Source organism: Empidonax traillii, unplaced genomic scaffold (genome assembly GCF_003031625.1).
Source record: "Empidonax traillii isolate 1590-97213 ecotype Southwest subspecies unplaced genomic scaffold, ASM303162v1 scaffold365:size559728, whole genome shotgun sequence".
NCBI lineage: Eukaryota > Metazoa > Chordata > Aves > Passeriformes > Tyrannidae > Empidonax > Empidonax traillii.
The window spans coordinates 416,012-440,191 of NW_020955558.1; the positions used below are offsets into that span (position 1 = coordinate 416,012).

General features: G+C 42.0%; 2 protein-coding genes across 5 annotated transcripts in view; one reads left to right on the forward strand and one right to left on the reverse strand.

Moving 5' to 3' along the window:
• NSMAF (neutral sphingomyelinase activation associated factor) overlaps positions 1–1,324 on the forward strand; it is a 39,007-nt gene extending 37,683 nt beyond the window's left edge. For both annotated transcript variants that reach the window (XR_003572240.1, XM_027892741.1), the window contains exon 31: positions 956–1,324. Coding sequence is in view for 1 of the 2 variants with exons in the window: in XM_027892741.1 (XP_027748542.1) it covers positions 956–1,050 (95 nt within the window). In the remaining variant the exon portion in view is untranslated. The remainder of the gene's footprint in view (positions 1–955) is intronic.
• Positions 675–21,100, reverse strand: SDCBP (syndecan binding protein). Of its 3 annotated transcripts, none has more exons than XM_027892745.1 (9): positions 20,978–21,100; positions 16,522–16,603; positions 13,519–13,597; positions 10,915–11,024; positions 10,440–10,598; positions 8,904–9,079; positions 7,528–7,699; positions 6,851–6,965; positions 675–686 (listed from the first exon to the last, which is right to left on the reverse strand). In XM_027892745.1, exons 2-8 carry the CDS (start codon positions 16,570–16,572, stop codon positions 6,870–6,872), a joined length of 843 nt encoding a protein of 280 aa, XP_027748546.1. In that variant the 5' UTR covers positions 16,573–16,603; positions 20,978–21,100; the 3' UTR covers positions 675–686; positions 6,851–6,869. The 3 variants fall into 3 exon arrangements, with proteins under 3 accessions (XP_027748546.1, XP_027748544.1, XP_027748545.1); XM_027892743.1 differs by lacking the exon at positions 675–686 and adding an exon at positions 5,268–5,990 and having other exon boundaries at positions 6,874–6,965; XM_027892744.1 differs by lacking the exons at positions 675–686; positions 20,978–21,100 and adding exons at positions 5,268–5,990; positions 20,445–20,465 and having other exon boundaries at positions 6,874–6,965.
• Between the last annotated feature and the right edge of the window lie 3,080 nt (positions 21,101–24,180).

A 24,180-nucleotide genomic window follows, 5' to 3' on the forward strand; every position in this document is an offset into this window, starting at 1 on the left:
AATTAATGGAAGATTCCTGTTTTTCAGCACTGTAATTGAATATTAATTGAGTAATAACTGAAAAATTGTGGGAGCCATCTGCTCAGCCAGTGGGCTGTTCCTGGTGTTATGGTTGCCTGGAACACCAGAACTAAAAGTAGGTCCATGTGAGCCTCACAGGAAATCTAGTGGAGGAATATTCCTGTTTACAATACTGGCCAAAGGGAAATTACTTTCAATTTTTCTAATTCACACAACATCTCAAAAGTCAACATTTTTGTACCTGATAGCCCTCAAAGCATTGTATAGACTGTACTGTGCCTTTTGTCAGTCTGTCCAGACTGAGTCTAACAACAAATTGAGCAAAGTTCACTAGAGAAATAGTTTTAGACGGGGACTTCTAGGCTGACTAAATCTATCTGTACAGTCATACTACATTAGCAACCATTAGCTGTGTGAAGGAGAAAAACTTCTTACTTTCATTTCGTTAAGGTTTTTAAGGCTATTTAACTAAGAGCAGGTGTTTCAAACTTTCCCACTGTAAGCTTGTACTCTGGAACTTGACCTGTGCAGAAATCATTCTGTAGCTGGGGAATCTTTGGAAGTGGGCTTCTAGGCATATGGTACAAGATGTGAATATATTTTTAACATGAGAAGTCCTAATGGCTGAGCGAAAAAGTTCACTTTCTGAAGGAACTCTTTCCCTACTGTGCCACCTGCATTCCTCACTGCAGCTGATGTTGTCCCTCTAATACACAAAGTCAGCTGAGGCAATGGAGTGTGAGATCATTACTGTGAAGAGGAGCAGCCACCTAGAAGCCTACTGAAATTCTTCGTAATATATGTAGTGTCACTGTAATCCAGACTAATGATCAGACAAAGATCAACTCTCTTAAGAAGATCTATTCTGTCTTCCTTAGTCCCACACCCATTTGCATTTGGATTTACTTGTTTGTTGTTTGGGTTTTTTTCCCAGGTGCTGTAACAGCCATGTGGATGAATGAACAGTGCAACAGTGTTATTACAGGAGGGGAAGACAAACAAATCATGTTCTGGAAACTGCAATACTAAGTGCCTTTCCCTCCAGCCATTTAAAGGAACTCTAATTTTAAACCAAACCTTTTAAAGGAACTTAACTGCGTGCAATGATGGTTACTGAAGTTCAACCCGATAGGAAGCTTTGTTCAACTTTCTATGTTATGGTGACTTCACTGAGAGCTCTTAACTTCCATAGCATATGCATTTGTTTTTCATGGACTATCATACTGAAGTTGCTTGTCTAAAATGATATCTGATATTAAATTAAAGACCTATTTTTCTGTAATTAAAGAGCTCTTAACTTGCAGTCATTGTTTGCTTTACATGGAATGCATCATGGCTTGCTGTTTGAACTGGTTTGAAAGAAGAAGCATTTGATTCTTAATTTAAGCCTTTTAGGACGTGCGCAGCTTTGTATTGCGTCTCATGACATAATGCATGTACCTCCTGTGTTATAGTCACCTTTTCTTCCTAGTGAAGATGCATGTGATTGTAAATACTGCTGAGAACACCCAGGCAGCTGCTGTTCTGAGCAGTGGTCAGTCTGGTCTGCTAGATAGCCTTCAGCTGTGGCTATTTGCAAAGGCATAGGAGCAGAATAAGAACTTATTCTATACTGCATTTTCCTACTGAAAAATAGCACTAATGTATTGGCCTGAAAGACAGACAAACATAAAACTGATTGCCTAACAGAGAATGGTTACAGATGCATGTGTTGATATAAGATTCCCCTAATCTTGTGCCTTAAGTTAGTTTTTTATGCTGTTACTACTGCCTTTCATCATTTGTGTTACTATCTTTCTCTTAGCAATCCAGCATTTTCATGTTTTGTTTGGTATTCTCAACCACTTTCAACTCGAATCCCCTTTGAGATAGAATTTAAATACAGCATTTAAAAGAGCTACAGCTCCTGGGTTTATCCTGATTTATTCTGGGTTACTCTCTTTAACCAGGGACAAAACAGTTTTGCACAAGGATTACTTTCTCTGGAGAACTTCAGTGTGTCATTTTCTGGGAGGAGCTCTTCTGAAGTGAGAGACTTGAAATAGTATTTAAATGGTTTATTACAGCAATAAGCATTCGCAGTGGTGACGTTGCCTGAGCATGACCCAAGATCAGTATTTATTTCTCTGCTGGTTTTCTCCACTGCCAGTGTTGAGGTGCCCTGTCAGTGTGTCCAGGACAAGCATTCTTCTGAATTATCTTCACTCAATCCTCTGTCTGTAGATATCCTGCCTTGGGTTTGACACCCAGTGCCTATTCCAGAGCACAGCTCTGTCTTTGGCAGTGTAAAACAAACAGCCTATGGTTAGGGGCTGTTCTCTCACTCCCCTGATCTTTTATTATGCTGGAGTGTGAACTTTCTTTTCAGTAAGGCAATGGTATTAACCAAACTGGTATTTATTTCAGCTGCACCAGTCACTTGGCTTAGCGAATAACTGAATGTTTATATAATCAAGGAGTGTGTGTGTGGGGAAGGCACATGGGGCAAAAGAATAAGCCATATCACACATTCCTGCTGGTACCAGTCTTAATCTTACAGGAGAATGTTTGGTGTCTGCAGTTTCTTCACCTCTCAGTTTATTTATTTCCCAAAAATATTTGTGTCTAGGCAAAGAATATAGAATGTGATTTTTCTACACTTGCCTGAAAACGTGTTGGGGGATTGTCCTTTGTCACTAGGGGTCCTCCTGCTGAGCTAAACCAGAGGAAAATGATCCTGAAGATGTGATCCCTCAGTTTCAACTTAAAACTGCCTCAGAGAGGACATACACTTAACTTTCTGTTGGATAAATATGGATGCCTGCTGTGCATAGCTCTTGAGTGCATCTGAGGTTTACTTTCTGCTGTAAAGCATGCTCACAAAACAGCTATCAGCCAGCTTCTCCATTGCCTAAAGCAGCCATAGCTTTTAAAGAGGGGCGGAAATCAAGTTAAACTCAGTACTATGTTGTGTTTGGGGCTTTTTTAAAAAATCGTATGTGTGCAAGGAACTACATATAGACCACTGTTTCCTTGCAGCTCAGCTCGAATTTATCTATGTATATACATTTAACCATAAGTTACTCTTCACTGCTAGGTAATTTTTGCCTTAAAGAGCTTTTTGATTATTCTTTCACTTCTGGTTGCTACATGCTATAGCTAGAAGGAAAACACTAATTGCTTGTACTGAAGTTCCACCTGTTCGTTATTTCCAGTAGATCTCCCCCTTAGTTACAGCTAACTGTTCGATAACAAAAAGTATTTTTTTCTTATGTTCTCTCAATGTGGTTTTGTCTCTCTGGTTTTTTACCTTTTGTTTTAGACAGATTTTAGTAAGGATTTTAGGTGGCCAAACCCCACTGATCAACCTGTAAATAAGGAGTTTTAAAGCCAGATTAGGTATAGAACTGGCCTCTGCTGACTCATCTGATCCTAAGTAAAAACTGATTAGGGTTCAGAGATCAGCATTTCTGTATGTTTGTTTTGGATTTTTCCAAGGATTTCATAGCTAAAGGCAAGGCCCTCAGAGCTGACTGCTGCAGGCCACAAGCCCTGTGCCCATGAGGCTGAATTATACCAATGTTAGATGAAGTCAGCGATTACTGCCAGTGCATACTTGCCAAAGTGGTTCCAGAGACGTATAATTTAGTAACCAAACAGTCCAATTAAAATTACTCCCAGGATGAATCTGATCACCACCAGAGCCTTAAGTGGTGTGATGGTTTTTCTTGATTATCATAACTGAGAAATTAATTTGAGAAACAGGAATCTACACAACAAGGCTTTTCGGGACAAGCAGAGCTGAGCTTCCACTGCTAAACTTCAGTCATTCCAGGAAGAGCAGGTCTGTGGCTCAGATCCACAACTGAAGTTTCCAACTCTTTCACCATTACTGCTTCTCCTGCAAACTGGAAAACCTGCAATTAAACTACACATGCTAATAAAGGACTGGCAGAGGAGACTCTGTTTAGTGCACACTGCCAACCTCTGAAGTGTTTCCTTTCTTCTTGGTGTGATCTCTTAATGGACAAGCAAGTAAATAATTAAGATAGATACCAGCCTATCCAGACCAAATCTGGATCCAGGTCAGTTCTGAAGGAATAGTTGAACTGATTCCCCAAATCCATCTTAGAACAAGTAATACCTATACTACACTGAAGTTCTATGATTTGGGCTACTGCCCACTCTGAGGAGTTCAGTAATCCTAAATCCTAAATTTCATAGCTGAAACCTGGAACGTTAACAGGGGAGAAGGAAAGAGAAAAATCACTACAACTGGTATTTAACTTAAAAGTCACTGAACTTTAAAGTCTCAGTTGAACATGCCTATGACCTGTTGCGGTGGCCCGACCTCAACCAGCAGCTTAGCCACTACAGTTTCCCCCCTCACCCTGCCCACAGCAGGATGGGCAAGAGAATCAGAAGGGCCAAAGCCAGGAAAACTTGTGGATTGCAAAAGATGGTTTACTAAGTGAAGGGGTAAAAAAAAATTAAAAAATTGATGCAAAGGTAATCCCAGATCCCACCAGCAGACTCATGTCCAGTCTCCAAGCAACAACTGCTTTGGAAAGATTTCCCCCTGAATTATTGCTGAGCATAATTTCAAAGGGGGTGGGATATCCCTTGGTCACTTCGGGTCAGCAGTCCCAGCTGTGCTCCCTCTCAGCCTCCTGACTCCCCCAGCCTGCTCACTGGGGGCGGGGGACACAGTGAGAACGAGGAAAGGCCTTGACATGCTCAGCAACAGCAAACACTGGTGTGTTATCATCCCTGCCCTGGTCACAAGCCTCAAACACAGCACCACACCAGCTCCTGCAACAATTAACTCCTTCACAGCCAGACCCAGCAACCTGCAGACAGTGTTCAAATTAAATTCCAACTCTACAATTGGCATGTCTTGTAGCTGGCTTGTGTTGGAGGGGGCCCTAAAGATCATCTCATTCCAGCCCCTCTGCCAGGGGCAGGGACATCTTTCACTAGGTCAGGTTGTTGAGAGCCCCATCCAGCCTGGCCTTGAACACTTCCAGGATGGGGCATCCACAACTTCCCTGGGCAACCTGTTCCAGTGCCTCACCACCCTCCCAGTGAAGAATTTCTTCCATTAAGCACATCTTGTTTAAAGTATCCCAGAGCTCTCCTTCTAAAACATTTCAGTGTCGCAGGCAGTGAGCTTATTTAAATATTTTACACTGTACTTCTGTCTTCATTGTTGCCTCAATAAAACAAGCCTGTCTTAGCTCATCTTAGGTACGCACACACACAGGATCTAAAGTTTCAGTCATTTATTTGGTTATGTCTGAATCCTTAAAAGAACACGGTTAAGGCAAGAGATAAGCATATTAGTTACAATTTGTATAACAAGTGATAAAAAGATTTGAGTATCTGTACACTACTTTAATTACGTTTACTTACTGACTGATGCCTTGAGCTATATTCAGCTTAGCTGGCATTCTTGTGTAAACAGTATTTACTAGAACAAAAAATTAACTAGTACTACACCTACTTCTAATACTCTATTTCAAACCTACTCTTGCAAATGAAAAGCAGTAAAAATACTCATTTGTCTTCGACATACAAAGCGCAGCATTGTCCTGGGTAACAACACGCAACTTTGCAAGTGATACCTGGTTCCTTTTAGTTGCAATGGCTTATAGAAGTAGTAAGCTAAATAAGAGACCTATGGAAAGAAGTCATAACACCATTGGAATTTCACATTTGTCAAGCATGTAAGGCTACGAGTTTTACAGTGTGTGAATAAATGAGATATGTTGAACGGTAACATTCCCAGCCATTATAGATGCAAATGCTTGATGCAGCATATCTTCTCTCAGCCCCCAGAAAGGCTCATGTGCAGAAGAAAGATCACTGAGTATAATAGCCCAAGTTTAGTGGAATCATCATTATATATATGTACACACACATCCATGGTGCAAGTTTAGACTTCAGGAACAGAGTGATCCATCAGGCTTTTCATGATGCTAGTTGCCATCCTAAAAAAAAAGGAAAAGGCATTCAGTTTTGCCAGACAACTGCAGAAGACCACTAAAGCGTCTGCTCACTGTATCTTTACCATTGCTAGCCCTTTAATCCAAATTAAAAGCTGGACTTTTACTCCACTGTTTTTGAGAACAAATATGTTGCTACCGAAAGCTGCACTAAACTGCACACACAGAAGAAAGAGAAGCCCACAATATTCAACATTTCTGTTACTACCTGAGCTATGCTGTATGTATCTTTTGGGATATGAGCATGTGTGCAGAGTACTATCCCACGCACAAGGGAAGAAGGGAAGGGGGAAAGGAGGTTGTTAGACTGAAGCTGCCTTGTAGAAAGAGCATACCAAGCCAAGGGGGTTCAAAAAACAAACAAAGAAACAGGAAAAAAGACTCAATTATACCTGAAGCATTATTAATTTCAAGCAACTTCAAAAACATATTTTTGCAGGACAGATTTAGCTGTAGAAAGCCACTGTTGCCAAAGGATTAGAAAAAGCCCAACTATATCCTGCCAAGAATCGTGTTTACGTCACGGGAATTATTTGCACTAGAAACAACATTTTAGTTACAAGGTAACAAATACTTGTGGTATCCACATAACTTGAAAGTTCTCAGAAATGCAGACTTAGTCAAAATATGTTTAGGAAAGGGTTTTTCCAGACAGGAAAAAGCAAAGGATCATTACTAACATATGAATAAAAACGGAAACAAACACACATAGTTTCAGCAAAACATCAGATTAAATAAATTCTCTGACTCCCTGCTACCCCCTCCTCCCGTCTTCATGTAAAGTTTGTAATTAGATGTTAGTGAGTGCATTTTATAGTCATTGTCAACTTGATTATAATTAACACCACGGCTGCTTTTTATTACCTACCTCTTTATTATATACTCATAAATACTGGAAGGCATGACAGTAATGGTCACTACGTTTCCAGCTGTTGCCAAGATGTCTGCAACCTGGGAGTCCTGTTATTAAACAAAAAGTTATATGAGCGACACAACTGGGGCCGACCAATAAAGCAGCAGTTCAAGAGCTTCTTCTAGACACATTTTGTGCGACTTAAGGGATCCACAGCTACTTGCTTGGAATATTTAACGTTCAGGACAAATCACTGAACCTGCAACACCACTTCATAGATATTTGATGATGAGTATCTCACCTGAACTGACTAGAGAAGGGACACCGACATCCTACACAGAATTCCTGCTAAAACTTGAGGCAGGCTGGCAGGAGGAAGCTTATTCTGCGTTTTGGCAGCAAAGTTAGACTACAGTTAAAAACTGAGGGTCAGCCTCACCAGGTAGAGGCAGAGAGAAAGAACGAGTTGCACTCCCTACCAATACAAAACTGCAAAGAAGCCTCAAAACGTGTGTCTCTCCAATCAAGCTACCTCTCATGACTGACTTTCTTGCTTTTTATGAACATTAAACAATATATTACAAACTTTTTTCCTCTCCAAAACACAGACACTTTATGCACATGAAAAGCTCCCAGTTCTCCACAGGCACCACATATGACTTATTTTACCTTCAGTCCAATTACATTCTGGCCATTAATTTCACAGATGTTGTGCTCTGTAAGAAGTCCATTTCTCGCAGCAGAACTGTCTTTCACTATTGAGGTTATTTTTCCATTCTTGAATATGAAGCCAATATGTCCTGTGCTGTCCTTATGCATAGTAATAATGCGTTCAAAAGGTCTAAAGAGACATTTAAAATACAAAAAAATGCTTTCAGTCTACCAAACCACAGAAGAAACCACATGCTATTTTAGCATCTTTGGCTTACAAAAAGTAATTGTACTCTGAGTCATACATCAACTATAATGAAAAGTAGTTGGGTTTAACTTCAGTTTGTTAATATTGTAATATCAATATATACTTGTTTATAAACCTTACATGTTTTCCCGGTTCTACAGACATTCCGCACCATCTGGATTAATAATACAAAGATCCCCAACAACATCCACCCACCCACCACCACTAACAAACACACACACACAAGTGTCCATTAAAAATTAAGTTTTCTCTACAAATGTTATAAGATTGATAAAATAACACGGGCATTTTTAACAACTGTAGGTAGACCACAGGATTCTGGAGTATAAGGCTTCCCCAACAACATTTCTACTGCTTTACAGACAATAAACCTTTAAACTGTGTCTTAAAAAAGCAGTAGATATAGGAAGGCGGTGGGGAGTTGGGCACAGAAGTGGTAGGCACAGCAGGGAATCTACCACCAGAGTATTTTGATTCAATACATGGTAGAAGTAGCTGCCCTCCACTGGGTCAAATTTGGTTCTTAAGCAAGAATAAACCTGGAAAAGGTTTTGAGACATAGACCTCATATCATCTGTCTTCTTGCAGCCTACAGACCTTAAATTGAACCTGACCTGTTGTTGCTACATACAACTAGCTACAAGCCCATCATTTAATACAATTGAAAATCTGTATTGGTTCATCAAGCATACTGTTGGTAAAACTGGCATTAATTCATATGTAAGCAGAGTTCACAAGAAAACTACCATGCTAAATAAAATGCAAATTTGTCCATAAATACAGCAGATATTTTGGTACTATTGTTGTTTCATTTAGTATAAACAGAAGTCATGTTGTTAAAATAGCACAGAACTCTTCAATTCAGAGTTTAAGGTTAACCTGTGCTATCACTCACTAGTTTATCTTGGAAAAACATTACGCCTCATCGTGCCCAGGAAGTTTACAAGTTAAGAACCATTTTGATTGTTCCCCACCAAAGGGAACACTTCTGAAGATCTTTACTGCCAAGTACATGAACAAACAGATTTTGTTACGCCTGCAGTCCTGCTAAAGCAAGGGGAGACCCAAGCCCCACAGAAGTACTCCAAGATGGATAATGACAATCCATATCTGCAGTTGGCTTTACCTGTCCCGAATGATCATTGAAATCCTTTCTGCAGAAGCCTGTTTCAGAACCTTATGAGCTTTATCAGAACTCCATCCTGCACAGTTTTCACCATTGATCTGCAGAACCTGGTCGCCAAACCGCAGACCAGCAAGGGATGCTGGAGAGTTTGCCTGAACTAACTGGACAAATATACCCTGCAAAAGAGAAAAAAAAGAGAAGGGGAGATGAAGTTCTTCCTTAAAGATGAAGACCAGTGACAGAACACACAGCCCTTTAAAGTTTCCCATTCTCTATGCAATACCAGCCAAACAGACAGAAGGACTTGTCAATTATTATTATTAAGGGGCATTTTTGAAGTATCAGTCTGTTCAGAGATGTGTTTAAAAGTCTGATAGATAATTCATGCTAGAATAAAGTTTGAAAATCAGCAAATCTGTTCTGTTAGATCTCTAAACAAAAAACCAAACAAACAAACAAACCAAACAAACAAAAACCACCAAAAAACCCATGAGTTTAACACTGAAGTCTTACACAAAGGGGTAAACACCTTCCCGTTTTAACAGGAAATCTGAACAACTGGACCACCACAAACTAGTGGTAAATTTGCATATCTGCACTGCATTAAACTAATATTTCCTTTGCCAGACATCAGAGTCTATAGACAGCTGGAGAAACAGATCAGCACTGTTAGAAACAAGATGGCAGATTTCTCCTTCTTTTACAATCCTGTTAGCTTTCAACTTTTTAATCAACTATGATGTGCTACCACCTCAGCTAGAAAAACAAGATGTTACAAAACTATTTCTAGTCAAAGTACCCCTAAAAATCAAGTAAAGCATATCAAAGCAAACTAAAAATAATAGCTTTGGGGAGAATTGGTGTTAAAAAAAAAAACAACACCACCCCATGATACTCTGAGAAAACCCCATTTGCTGCGTTAGGAAGACCACAAGAAGCATTTCAACCCTATATGCTACAGTCAGTTTAATTTTTTTAAAACATTCAGAATAAATGGCCTTGCCTCGAAAAAAGAACCAAAACAAGACAAACAAATGAAAACACACCTAAGAAAACACAGACAGAACAAACAGAGTAGCATTTTCCATGTTGAGAATCAAAAGATTCTAAAACAGAAGCTCCAGACCATGTTTAAGGACCTTCTCTGGAAGAGGAAATACTTCTGAGCTGCGGGCAGTTCTCTGCATGCTGCTGAACACTGAGTACTACCCAGTATTTCCACAAAGATAGAGTCAAGAAGTCCTAAACTTCTAAAACGTATCACAGCAGCTATGCAAGGGCAAGTTCATGTTCTAAAGCAGAAAAAAAATTTTTACACGTATCTTTCAGATGTTATAGAACACATGGCACTAAATTGCCACAGTAAATTCAGATCTGAGTCCAGACAGCTGGAAATCTAGTTATGGATCTCATGAAGGACTAAAATTCTGCTGAAAGCACTATACAGAACACAATTTTGTAACTATACACTAACTTCACTACTAATTTAGCCCAGCACTAAGATCTCTAGAGGCAAAACCAAGCTTCTACACTTACATTGTCAACAGACTTTAGGCGAAGTCCAATTTTGCCATCTTGATCTTTACACAGAATTGCTTCACGGATGCCTTGCTTAATTTCTGCTCTGCGAATTCCAATATCATTTCCAGTCACGGGAGCTACCATGTAATTAGTAGAAGGTCGCGTTACCAGTTGCTGATTAAAACAAAACAGCCAGACAACTTAGTTTCAACTTTTAAAAATAGATATATGTCAGTTTATATGCAGTAATATTTACAAAAACTAGCAGTTTTTGTAAGTCACAACACTGGCTCTCCCCCCACCCCCTCCCAACACTGGAAACATAAAGCTCAGTTTAAGACCAGATTAAAATAGGCAATGTTACTTACAACAATTCACCATTCAGTCAAGTATGGTACTTAAGACAAATAACAGTCTGCTCTCTAAAATGCTAGATGCACATTTAGTCATTATACTTTTGTTTTCTAAAACATGCTTGATTGGTACCTACACTCTGTGGCTGAGCAGCTGCTGCCACTGGGAAGTTTCTCTGCACCTCTTCCTCACTGAGGCTCAGGCCCATATACTGAGAGAGTTCTGGATACAATCTGGGGTATAAGCCTATAGGAGAAAAACAAAACAATAATAGATCAATATACGTTGATTTAACAGAAGGAGCAGTTACTGCTTTTATGTGTACAATTACTTCAACAAATCCTGTGCTACTGTAATTATTTAACCAGAAAATTATGACAGAAAACCCAACTGAATCAGGACTGGTTTAGAAGAGCGACCAAAAGAAGTAGCATTTCTGAGATAATGAGTTTACAGAGAACTTTCAGTTTCAGTTACTCCATTCATCCTTTACAGCACAAACAACATAAGACATGAGGTGGCAGGTTCCAAAACCAACACTCTGCTCAGTCCATGACGACATGCCCGCCCTTCAGAGCTCTTGGACAATTACCAGGAAACTCCCTCCTACCCCCAAAACCAGGTGTGCTGAAGAACACACACACACACACACACACACACACACCTTCCACCAAGTTCAAAACAGCACCTGAAAGAGGCATCCATGCCAAGGATATTCCAGATCCCAGGCTTGGGAGGGTTTCTACAGAAGTCTCCGGGCTGTATGGTCAACTCTACAGGTTGCTTTGAGTCTTCATAAGAAAGCAGCTGTCATTTTCTCACAGCTTCAAAATGAAGGGGCTTTAGATATGCCTCTCAACAAGAAAAACCACACACAACCCTTAAAATATTCCCTCCATACCCAAGAGGAGTGAGGTGCAGGGAGAGGAAGGAAAGCAAGTTGAACTGACAGACTTGTCAGACTTTTAGTTGAACAACTCTGGCAATAAGGTTGATGCTGCTCTTGACATTCCATAGATCATTAACTGGTGCCATTTAACAAGTGGTAGTTATGAGAACACTTGAGTCCACACAATATGCTCACTGAAGAAGTGGGGACAGAAAAGGCTGTCTGGACACAGAGGTGGTGCAAAGGACGACTTCAGAAGCAAACAGCCTCCCCAGAACACAAAGCTTAGGTTTCTGGGGTTCGTTTACAGGTACATGTTTAAAAACAGCTATTATAAGCTGTTTAAGCAGCAGTGGTCAAATTTTCTGGGAAGGAACAAGGGTTATTGCAAGATGAATGCCAGTACAAACAACAAACTTCTTTTCTCTTTAATATACTGTTTCATATGAGAGCTCTCTGACTATATCTCTGGACTTATCTATTAGTCTGTAATTTCAGCAATATTGATTAATGAGCTTTTCATGAATGAATCTTCTACTTTTGCTTGCTTTTTCAAGCCCATAGGATTATACACAACGCTGCACAAGATTTCTGCAGCTACCCAATTTTTCTGTTTTGTTCCCCATTAAAGACCAGAACATATGATGCATCTTTATTGGCTGTATTACGTTCTCACTTAAAACAGAAAGAGCTCCAAAGAGCAGAACATATCCAAAAACTCTAGATGTTGTACAGTCTCCCATCTCTGCCAGGACAGAGGAATTTCCAGGGGGTTTGGCACATCCTACAGATGATGTAGGCCTCCCTTCATTTGGGATATACTGAATGATTAATCACTCTACAGCCACACACAGCTCCTGAGCAATTCACACACCAGCTGATGTCAAAATTATGTCTTTGCATCTGCTGGCCAAATAACTACATGAGAATTCACACTCTGGACAGCAGAAAGGATGCTGCCAAGAAGAGACTGCTGAAGCAAAATCAAATCTGGTCTGGTGAGGTTGGGCCAGAATCTATTCCAGAAAGGATTTACCACAGGCAACTATCTGGTGAGCTATCCAAAATCCTGCCCTAAAGTCATCTTAGACACACAAGAACTCAGAAAACTGGAGACAAAGTTATATCCACCAAGCTTTAATGTCTGGTCCACCAGCATTCTTGACAGCCATTCCAGCACTGCTGCTGGTCAGAGCCTTTAGGCCTTTCAGATCAAGCGTAATTTACTAATCCAGAGTTCTGACCTCAAACATACCTTCATGGATGTATATGTGCATGGGAGAAAAGAAGAAATGGGTACAAGTCATTCAGCTTTATATCAGATGGATTTCCCATCAGACAGTTGATTCCAAAATCTGCTGGAAGCTTTATAATGATTGCAGGACAAGATTAAGGGCCACCTTCCTGGGCACTCCTCTGTTGACAGAGATTTGTGTTTGTCTGTCCCTGAGCAAGCTCATAGGGAGAAGAATGACACTCAGACACATGTTGAGCTCAAAAGCTTACAAATACATAGGTTGATAAATAAGGACAACTAGGTGTCTGAGGCAAGAGTTAAAAAGAGCTCAGTGGTACCAACAACGAATCTTATTATGTTAGGCTCACTTGGAAAAGGTTTCAGAAAGAGTCGGGTGAGTGCTTGCCACAACTTCCTTTAATAAGCAAACACTGGTTTTTGTCTCCTATAGCACCTTACCAAGGTGGGTGTTGGCATTTCCAAAAAGGCATGGTCTTGCCCTTTGTAAACAGGATTACATACTTATAGGTATTTTTGACTGTACTGTTAACTTCAGTACTTCGTAACCGCTTTCCACAACATTAGGACACTATACAGTCAGTACATGAGCTTACCTCCATCATGAGGAACTGGAGCAGAAGCTTCAGACAAGATTGCTGGATTAGCTGGATTTGAAGAAAAGGCAGTCTGAGCCTAAAAGCAAAGAAACTTACAGATGTTATCTTGTACAAGAAAAACAAAATCTTTATTATGCAGGCAGAAGGCTCAAAATTCTCTTTGCTCTTGTACATGCTAGTTACTGTTCATCTTGAAGTGCTAAAGTCAATGTTTTTATTTGAAATAAATAGCTTCAATACAACATGCTGTAATAGCATCACAACTTCTTCAGAGATCTTCCTCAGAGACAAAGCTACAGTAATAATGCAGAGAGGCTTTACCATCAACCTGTTCTGGTTTTGTCATCAAGCAAGTTAAAGAGCCTTAAAGGACTAATTAAACTTGTCTGACAAAGCTTTATAACTTTAAGTTTTAGGGTATGACCTTTGGCAGAGTATTTTGCAATTACTTTTTCAGCTGGATAGCAGCAGTTTTACCTCTTCACCATTTACAGATGTTATTAGCGAGATCTACTAAAGTCCCTTTCAGGTGTCAAGTTCCACACAATCCAATGCTATTGCTTTAATATCTTCTGAAAGAAGCAGACCCTCTAAGATGATTTTTTTACAGCACTTGCCCGTACAGTGAACACATAAAACTTAATTTCTGCATTGCTGACTGACTCACAAATATAAGAGACCTTATTTAAGTAAACCAGTTTCCTTCCTTCTCAATACCTCAGCTACTATTTTTTGGTCTTGTGTAATCATAACCAGTGAAAAACACTGCCTTACAGAAGCTTGGTAAGCGTGATGGAAATAGCTATCCCAATAACTTTCCTGAGGTTGAATGTCAAAGGTGGGGGAGAAATTACAAAATGCACAGTGAAACATCATGCTGAACAGGACACGTAAATCATCTAACACAACGTGACAGCCAAATTACTTCATGATGTTAAGGAAATGCATAAAAACAGAAGATTTCTTAGTCCTGTACACTCCAGGAAGTTGTCTTCAAAAAAAGGTCTCACAGCAAGAATGACTCATTATTTAGTAATATCACATGTACTTAAAAGAATAGGCTCCAACTCAAATGAGGGACAAAAAGAACAGGTTAGAAAAATATTTAATGTAACAAGTCTGTTTGTTTTAACCAGCAGTCATTTTAATCTCGCTTGTTCTGGATACAGACATTATCCTTCTGTACTCTGCCCCCTTTTCTTCTAAGAATGCCCTGAGATGTTTTTAAAGAGATAGCACTTTTATAATGCACTTGTTGGGAGAGGCAAATAATTTAGCCTTTGATGCCAGCAGGTCAAGGGAGGTGATTCTTCCCCTCTACTCTGTCCTTGTGGGACTCCATTTGGAATGCTGCATCCAGGTCTGGGGTCCCCAGCATAGGAAAGAAACGCATGTGTTGGAGAGGTCCAGAGGAAATGATCACTGACATGATGAGAGGGATGGAACACCTCTCCTGTGAGAACAGGCTGAGAGAGTCAGGGCTGTTCTGCATGGAGAAAAGGCGGCTCTGGGGAGACCTTATAGCAGAGTTTCAGTACTTTTAAAGGGGGCTTTTAAGAAAGATGGGGACAGACATTTTACCAGGGCCTGCTGTGATAGGACAAGTTCAAAACTAAAAGAGAGTTGATTCAGACTAGGTAAAACAAAGAAGTTTTTTAAAATTAGGGTGGTGAAGCACTGGAACAGACTGCCTAGAAAGGCTGCAGATGCCCCATCCCTGGAGACATTCAAGGTCAGACTGGACTGGGCTCTGAACAAACTGATCAAGTTGAAAATGTCCTTGCTCGCTGCAGAGGGGATGGATTAGGTGACTTTTAAAGATCTCTTAGAACCCAAACTATTCAATGATTCTGTGAAAAGTATCAGTGAAAATGGAATGGCTTACTGATTACATTTATTACAATTTTAAATTGTAATACATAAACCCTAGCAGCTGGTCGATAAAAGGACAAAGAAGCACATTCTTGGTTCCAGGCTACTCATTTTTCAGTTCAGCATTACCTAACTGTAGGTAAAGGACTTTGGTAAGATATGAAGAATGGAGTGGGTGGACACAGCAAAGAGAAATCCCAACACAGCACCCACAACTTCAAAAGCCCCACCTCACACATACAAACACAGGTGAGACAAGACATTGCACTTTGGGACAGCACAGCAGAGATAAGCTGCTCTACGCAGTCTGCTTGACTGCTTCCCAGTGAGAATAGCAAGGAAAGAAGTAGTAGTCACCTTAAGCTGGGAGGGAATGCAAGTTAAGTTCAGGAAAAGGTAAAACGCTGAAGAAAGCAAAGAAATGCTTTGTGAAATATATTCATGTCATATTTCTCATGGAGTTTTTAATCCATTAAAATGTTTTTCTTCATTTTCTTTCACACGTATTTTTTTAGTCCTCATCGTTGTCCAATAATAAAATTGTCAATATTCTTACACATAAATGGTTTTACACAAATGTGATAACCTTGTAAGTACTGAGAGACCTGGTCACTACATGAAACAGCCAGTGGACAAGTCTGTGATTCTAGACAGCATTAAGACAGCCAGTGCTTCTTTTTTTTGGGCACTCAAATGACCATTAAAGCCTTCTGCCACAGATTTGGACAGTGGAGTGAGATGTGGAAGGTTTATTAGTTCAGTCATCAGATCAGAGCTGAAGTATGTGAAGAGACTGACTATGTTTGTCTACTTAAGACCAAGTATCTATGCTTCAAAAAACTTAAACATACCAACATACTGAAGGTCATCCACACCATTTATGTGTGTTCAGCAGAGTGCCCAACATGAATATAAATGAATACATAAAAATTTTAAAAAATATATCCAGGCAGTAAATTAAGCATTAATGATATTATATCAAGCTACAAAATAAACAGCTTGTCTTTCCCCTTTTAGAGTGCAATGGTAAAACAAGTTCCCAACTACAATACATCTCCCCTTACCTAGATTAAATATCACCAGATATATTACTATCATCAGAACTCATCTGTTTAAAGTCCATCATACCTGAATAACTTTATCCACCTTCAGATCTTCTAGGGAAGGATAGAGAGACATTTTGATGAAGTCTGACTAGGCAAAGGGAAGACTGAAAAAAAAAAAAAAAACAAATGGGAAAGGAAACAAACAACACGGTTAGTTATCAAGATATTTACTGAGTTTACAACTTTAAAAAAAAGAAAAAAAAAAAGAAAAATAAAGCAGACAAAGTGCTAAATAAGTGATCTTTGACTTGCAAAACAGCACTAAAAATACCTGACACTACAGATAAATTCCATTAAGACTGCCCATTTAATCTGTTATCAATAGCAGCCTTTGGGTAATAGGTTTTATTTAATGTACTTAGGACTGTCTCAACAATGAGAAAGCCTATACAGAGAAAACCATTTCACAGGATGCATTGCAAAGACAGACTTCAGGAGGCCAGGATGCAATAATAATGAGGGTTAAGAGGAAAAATCTAATCACACTCCTCCCAACTGGGACAGTATTTTATATGAAACTGCAGAAGCTTTCCCTCTGTTATCCAAAATATCCAAACACTTTCATCAGTTCTGATATTCCAGTGATCTGGTTTACGCTGGAATAGAGACGATGTTCTTCCCAGTAGCTGGTTCAATACTGTGTTTTGGATTTAGGAGGCAAACACACTGATTGTTTTAGCCACAACTAAGTCCAGGAATTTTCAGCTTCTCGTGCCCTGCCAGTGGGAAAGCTGGAGGGGCACAGAGTTGGGAGGGGACAGAGCCAGAAGAGCTAGCCCAAACTGGCCAAAGGGATATTCCATACCATGTGACATCATGCTCATATATAAACTGGGGAAGTAACAGGGCCAAGGGCCACTGCTTGTGAACTGCCTGGGCATTGGTCAGCAAGTGGTGAACCCTCATTTTATATATTCCAACTCTGTTATTATTTTTTCCTTCCTTTTCTGCCCCATTACATCAACCCACAGGTTCTCTCTTTTACCCTTCTGATTCTCTCCCCCCTGTCCTGCTGGGCCAGGGGGATCCAGCAAGCAGCTGTGTGGCCCTTAGTTGCTGGCCAGGGTTACACCATGAGATCCAGCAAAAAGCCACTACAGAGAACTAACTGGCTTCCTATGTCCATTTGCAACACAGTAATTACAGCGAGACCATAAACCAGGAAAATTCAGTCAGTGGTGAGTTTCAAAACACAGAGACTCCAGGTTGGCTCTCATGTGATGTTGGGAGAGCCCTCTGACAACTTATCAGGAATTACTATAACAAAACCAAGGGGAAGAGAAACCCAAGCAAAAAAAAAAAAAAAAAAAAAAAAAAAAAAAAAAAANCATGATTTTTAAGGTACCACGCTGACATCCAGCTCTGTTAGAGCTAGTCATCTGAAGCTTCAGGAAACCCCATTTTTCCAGAGTTCTTTCACTCACACTCTCCCTGAGATCAGATGAACTTCTGAAAACCATAATAAAACATTCCACAACAATATATGGGAATATTTTAATAAGGGGAGTAGAGAGAGGGATAGAAACAGAAAACAACAAAATGTGATACAGTTTTGCAAGTTATAGAAGGCACTGAGAACACAGTTAACGAGGCAGCTTTATTAAAAGCTTTCAGTTTGGGGATTCAATTTCTCATCCAAAGAACAGAGGTCCTTATTCATGCAGTAATTTAGCAAAAATTCCAGACTAAAAGTGACCACTGCATAAATCCTTGAGCTACTGCTTCACTAAGTGCAAATATTAAGTTGATTTCTAAATGAACACTACACACACAGATGCCTAATGTGATATTGCAGTAACACAATGGACATCTCTTCATATTACACTAAGCTCATCAACAGCTTTTATGCATGTTCAGCAGAGTGTCCAACAGCTCCAGTATCATCTCATACTACAATTAAAACTTAAAAAAAGCATGCCCTAAATGTGACAAATCTAAACCGTGAACACGTGGACCGTTATGTTGTAATAATTAATCGCCACTGACATTTTTGACTAACTGGTGCAACTAAACCAAACACAGTTAAAGCCTGGAAGCTTTATAAATTAAACATACACATTTAAAGCCCGTTTAAAAAGTTCTGTTTTAATCCAGCATTGACCTCAAACAACCAAGTGCTATTGCTCATCCCAAACGGGTAACACTGAACTTAAGCCCAAGCCCAGCAAACGCAGCGGTCAGGTAAGCTGTGCCTGGATGCTGCTTTCTGCTGCAAACAACACTCAGATTCGACATCTTCTGTGCTACAGCTGCCCTCATAGATTCAGGTGCTGGCCCAAGCACTGGCACACGTTCAAAGTCAGCACACCCCCGGCAGCAGGCAGGAAAGGAGGGCAGGCCAAGGACGGTGTCTTCCCAAAGGAGACACCCCACGGCAGGGCAATAAGGGACATGACAGCAGCACTTTGCAGGGGGTGATCTCCAGCATCTGCACAGCAGCAGAGAACAGCACAAGGAGGGCTGGGTCCCCTGTCCCAGTGACCAGCTTCCATGGTACACCCTGGCCAGCTTTAGTTCTCCTCCACAGACCAGTCTCGCTCTGCACACAATTACCGGTTACATTTCTCACAGACAGGCAACCTCAACCTTCCTTTAGTTTGTAAGGAGAAGCAAGGTTCTTTCTGTAGAAAAGCATTAGCAAAGCTAAACATATATTAATTCCCAGATCATATACGATGACACTCAAGCAGCTTATCCCACCACTTGACAATCCCCTCCCCAGTCAAGGGCTCACAAACCCAAGTGTTTGTCACCATGGATCTGCTGGGCTGGTTCCTTCATCATCATCTCACCAGTTCCTCGTTTTGGTTTTCCAATTAAACTAACAGAAGAACTGCCACCACTGTCATTGCATTCAGTGAGCTCATAACTTTGCATACAATATTTCCAATTTCTGCAGCAGCAGTTGTAACACAAATACCTCTCGTCAGGTAATGCAAGAGCAAAAAAAAAATAGTGCACTTGGTTTCAAATAGGATTTTTAAATTGCCAGTGGCAAGGACCACCAGTAACTAGAGGAAGAACTTGCCCGTGGCTTCTGTGAAGTTATTCACAGTTATAAACACGAGTTTCAGCAGGCGCTGTAACAGCTTTAGGCACTGACCACAAAAGGTGAGTCAGTACAACCTCCTTTCCTTTCAAAAATCTACAACAACACAACATTCTTCCTCGATTATTTCCATACTTCCATGTATTGAGGACCACAAGAGTTTAGGAAAGCAAAAGTGAAAGCCAAAGGAAGAGTGTGGGGGCAAGAGGGGCTGCCATAACCCAGCTAATGACCTGCAAAACCTGGAATTAAAGACCTCTCCCCACTTCTCAGTGCCCTCAGCTGGAAAGACTGACTGCCAGTGCCAGCACCTCCCACTAAGCAGATCCTGTTTGCCAAAGGGAAGTACGGGGCCACTGGTCGGAGACCTGTGAAAGGCATCACTCGTGACACCCTGAGCCTGCCAGCAGGAAGTCCTGAGGGTGGGAGTGATCCCGAACTGCTCTCTGTGGCGTGGCTGGGAGAAGACGGGCTCCCTGACACATTCTCCAGGCCGGAAATCACGGAGCTGAACACAACACAGGATCCTGCTGAACTCCAACCTGGCCAGCCTGTAGTGACCGCTGTCTCTGAAAGCATCCCCAGCCAATACCGGGGGAGGGGAAAGATGAAACCAAAACAAAAAACGCTACCGTGAGTCCTTTCCGCCTGTGGCCCGTGGAAAAATTACAGCAGACCACAATGTCGGCACCTACACTGAACACTGGTTCCCCTTTCCAGAAGTTAGAAGCCTATTAGCCCCAAAATTCGTCTTTAAAGCAGATGCAGGAGGTCAGGCTGAGATATCAGGAACCAAAGAACTGTTTTGTAAGACACGTTCTCCACTAATAACTCGGTATTTCCCTCTTGATACATATCTAATTAGCCTCGAAGCAGCGCCCTCATTATCCACGCACCTCCGAAACCTGCTGCCTCCATTTCAGACCTGAAGCGGGGCCCGCCTGCCCGAGAAGGCATATCCACCCCACCCCACCCCTGCAGCACCATCCAGACCGGCTGAAGGGAAGTTGCTACAAATGTCCGAGCCTCCCTGAAACCTCCTCGGAGCCTCCTCTGAGCAACGACCCCAGAGCCCGAACGGGAGGTCAGAAGACGCCTCCCGACCGTGGAGGGACGCGGGGGCTCCTTCCCTCGCCGTGTTCCCTGTCCGCGGCCGGAGGAGCCCCTCGGGCCGGCAGGAAGCCTCTCCCCCCGCCCCCGGCCGGCTGCAGGGAGCGGCGGCCCCGCAGGAGCACGACGCGGCCCCGCGGGGGCCAACACGGCCCTCGCCGACGGAGCCGCCCCGGCACCGACCGCCCCCTACCCGCTCCGCCGGGCCCGATCCGCAGCCCCCCGCCCGCCGCCGAGGACCGGCCGCCGCACAAAGGGCCGCGGAGACGGGACACCCCCACCCCACCCCTTCCCTTCGCCGGTCTCGGCCCTCCTTTACCTGCGGCCCGGGGGGTCGGTGGCTGCCGCTGGTCGGGGCCCTGAGCGCGGAGAGGGGCGGCGGCGGCTCCGAGAATGCCGGCAGCGCCGCGGGGAGCGGGGCGGGCGGGGGCGGTGGTGGCGCTGGCCCGGCCCCGCGCATGCTCCCCGGCTCTGCCCGCCGCGCTGGGGGGCCGAGGGGCGCGGAGGGGGTCGCGGTCGCCTCGGTCCACTCTGGCCGCTTGTTTCACTTAGAATCACAGAATCATCAAGGTTGGAAGAGATCTTTAGGATCATCAAGTCCAGCCGTCCACCCAGCACTGCCACTGTAACTCCAAAACCACATCACCCAGCGCCAGATCCAGGCGCCTCTTGAATACCTCCGGGGGTGGTGATTCCACTACCTCCCTGGGCAACTTATTCCAATGCCTGAACACCGTAACAGTTAAAAAAAAATATCTACTTAATCTGAATCTCCCCTATCTCAGGCCATCTCCCCTAGTCCTCTCACTGCAGGCACGGTGGAAGAGACCGGCCCCAACCTCACTACACCCTTCTTTCAGGTAGTTGTAGTGAGCGATGAGGTACCCCCTGAGCCTCTTTTTCTGAGACTTACCACTGGCTTGCTTTCGTTTTGTGCCGCAGTTGCCCTCATTCATTTGCTGTTATTGGTTCACAGCTGTTGTCTTCGTGGAGGAAAAAGTATATCCTGCTCATTTTCTAACTTTTTTGGTTTGGTTTGGGATTTTGCCTTGGTTGGGTTTTTTGGGGGCTGTTTCTCCTATAATAAAGCATGCTCTACTAACCACCTCCTATCAACTTTGTTTTGTTTGTCTGTTGCCCAGGCAGGGATGGGCGAGCTGTGACACGCCGGAGCCGGGGGGCAAGTGTCTTGTGGTCCAGCACCTGTCTGGGCCTTCTCCCATGGATATCCATCAGAAGCTGTGCTGTCCTCTGGAGAGGCTTCCCTGGAGGAACCATGATGTAAAGTGTACCAGCGACAGGGAAATCCCAAAACAAGCTTGGAAAGAAGCTTTCCTAAGTCAATTACCATAATTATTCCCCATTTGCCTTATTTACAACATGAACTTCTCTAGCATTAATTTTCAGTCTTTAAAATCCTTCTTCATTATGATTCTTTACCTGTTGTCAAATCTTGTTTATTATATAGATAATTAAATGTGCTGAGTGCCCTAGAGCTTCTCTTCACCTAAGAAACCAGAGTGTTTAGTAGAGGAGTTTAGCAGTCCTCTGGCACCTAGAAAGGAGGTCTGCTCCCACCTCCAGTCTCTTTCTCCTGTCCTCAGCCAGTTCCAGCAGCTGTTGAGCTCTTCTGAGGGTGTACATAACTCATTGTCCCAGCAGAAATTAAATCCACCAATAAACATTAATGTTTTTCTGCTAATTAGTGAGCCAAACTAGCAACAAAAGGATCTCTCAAGCATCAGAACGAGCCAGCTCAAGGGACTGTGTAGCTGGAAACAGGAGAAAGGAGGAGGAAGGAGAAATGGGAATGAGAGGAAAGGTTGATTCCCTTCATTCTAGCACAAACAGGCTGTTTCATCATTAGAACTGCCTGCACAATCATAACTTTAGTTAAGCTAAACAGAGATTTTGTTGCAATGTATATTTTCCAGGTTTTGGACCTCTCCAGTCACCAGCATCTTTGGTGAGCACCACCTGAGTGCATAGGATTGGTGTAGCAGCCACAGCAATGTTGAATACAGAGGATCAGCAACTCTCTGGCTGCTAAGAGGGTTCCAGATATCCTAAGAAGGATATCTGTTTGATATTCAATGATCAGCCAGCCCTGGAACCTTCCTGTATGCCAGTGCCTGAACCCACAGCTACTGAGTCATGCAACTACAGATCATTAAATATATATGAAGTGAAATTTTGGGCTTAGGGTATAAGTTCACAAAAATCTTGTCATTACGTGTCTTCTGGACCAGGAGGGAGGGAGGGAATCTGGCTCTTGTTTTTAATAACAACAGATGATTACTGCTTTTGAAGTGCTAAATTTTCTACATAGCCAAAAGACTTTTTAACATAAGTGCAGTGAAAGGCTTAAAACTGTATGCTCACACCAAGAGTCTAACCCTTCATCCTGCAATGAGCTCGGTGTGGTGAAGCCCTGTACCCAACCTGGAGAATCGAGAGTACTGTAGGGTCCATGTGGCATGGAAATTGCAGATGTGTGATTGACAGTTTTCCAGGTAGTACAATTCTGCTGGGTTCCAGCACTGATAACTGAAGGGCAGTGTTTTGATTTGATGTTGCATGCTCTTCTCATTGCAAAGACCTTTCTTCTGTCCAGAAAACTAGGCTGTTATTTGCTGTTTTCTTCATTACTTTATCTCTTGTCTTGGTCTTTCAAGACAACTTACTATTATCCAGGTAGCAGCCTTTGTGGGTGGATGTCAGACCTGCACTGTCAAGGTACCCTCCCTGATTTCATCCATGAGACTATGATGGATGTTCATTTTCTTTATGATGATGTCCTAGCCCAAACACTTGGTTCCATATAGTCTATTAGTTTTTGGGCATACTATGTGTGCACTATTATAGATATGTAACCTAAGAACAAGCAAAGTCCAGGTTAAGGGCAGCTATTTTAAGGAAGTGGAACAAATGGCCAAGTTATCAGATTTTGCTTGTTGAAATTAGGATATTCATGGGCAATGGTATGATAATATTCCATTGTCAGTGTACCGTTTGTGGGTTTTTTACTAGTCTAGTGCCAGCTTTCAAAGAATAGAAACCACCTATTGATCAGTATCAGTCTCAGCTGTTGCAAAATTCTTAATAAAATAATACATGGTTGTTGGTTGTTACCCAAAATTTCACATTTCTCCTTTGAAGCTGGAAACAGGTTGTGCTTTTATTTATTAGGAAGCTCTCCACCCGTTCAACAATGAGACATTATCAGTGGTCACTCAAAACATGTACAAATTGTGTAAGATAACACCCTGTCAGCAATGGAAACAGAGTAATTTTATTAAAGTGGTTCCATACCTGGGGTAGTTATGAAGGAGTTAATGGCTCCTGCCCTAAGCCAGGTGCAAGGAACTTCCTGACTCCTGACGTGTTGTTTGTATTTCTAGAATAAACCCGCCCCAAACCAGCTTAAGTAACCGTGGTGCTGCATTGCACTGAGCTGTGCTGATTTGCCTCTAGACTTTGTGAACAACAATTTTTGGAGTTTGCACATAGAAACAAGAATTT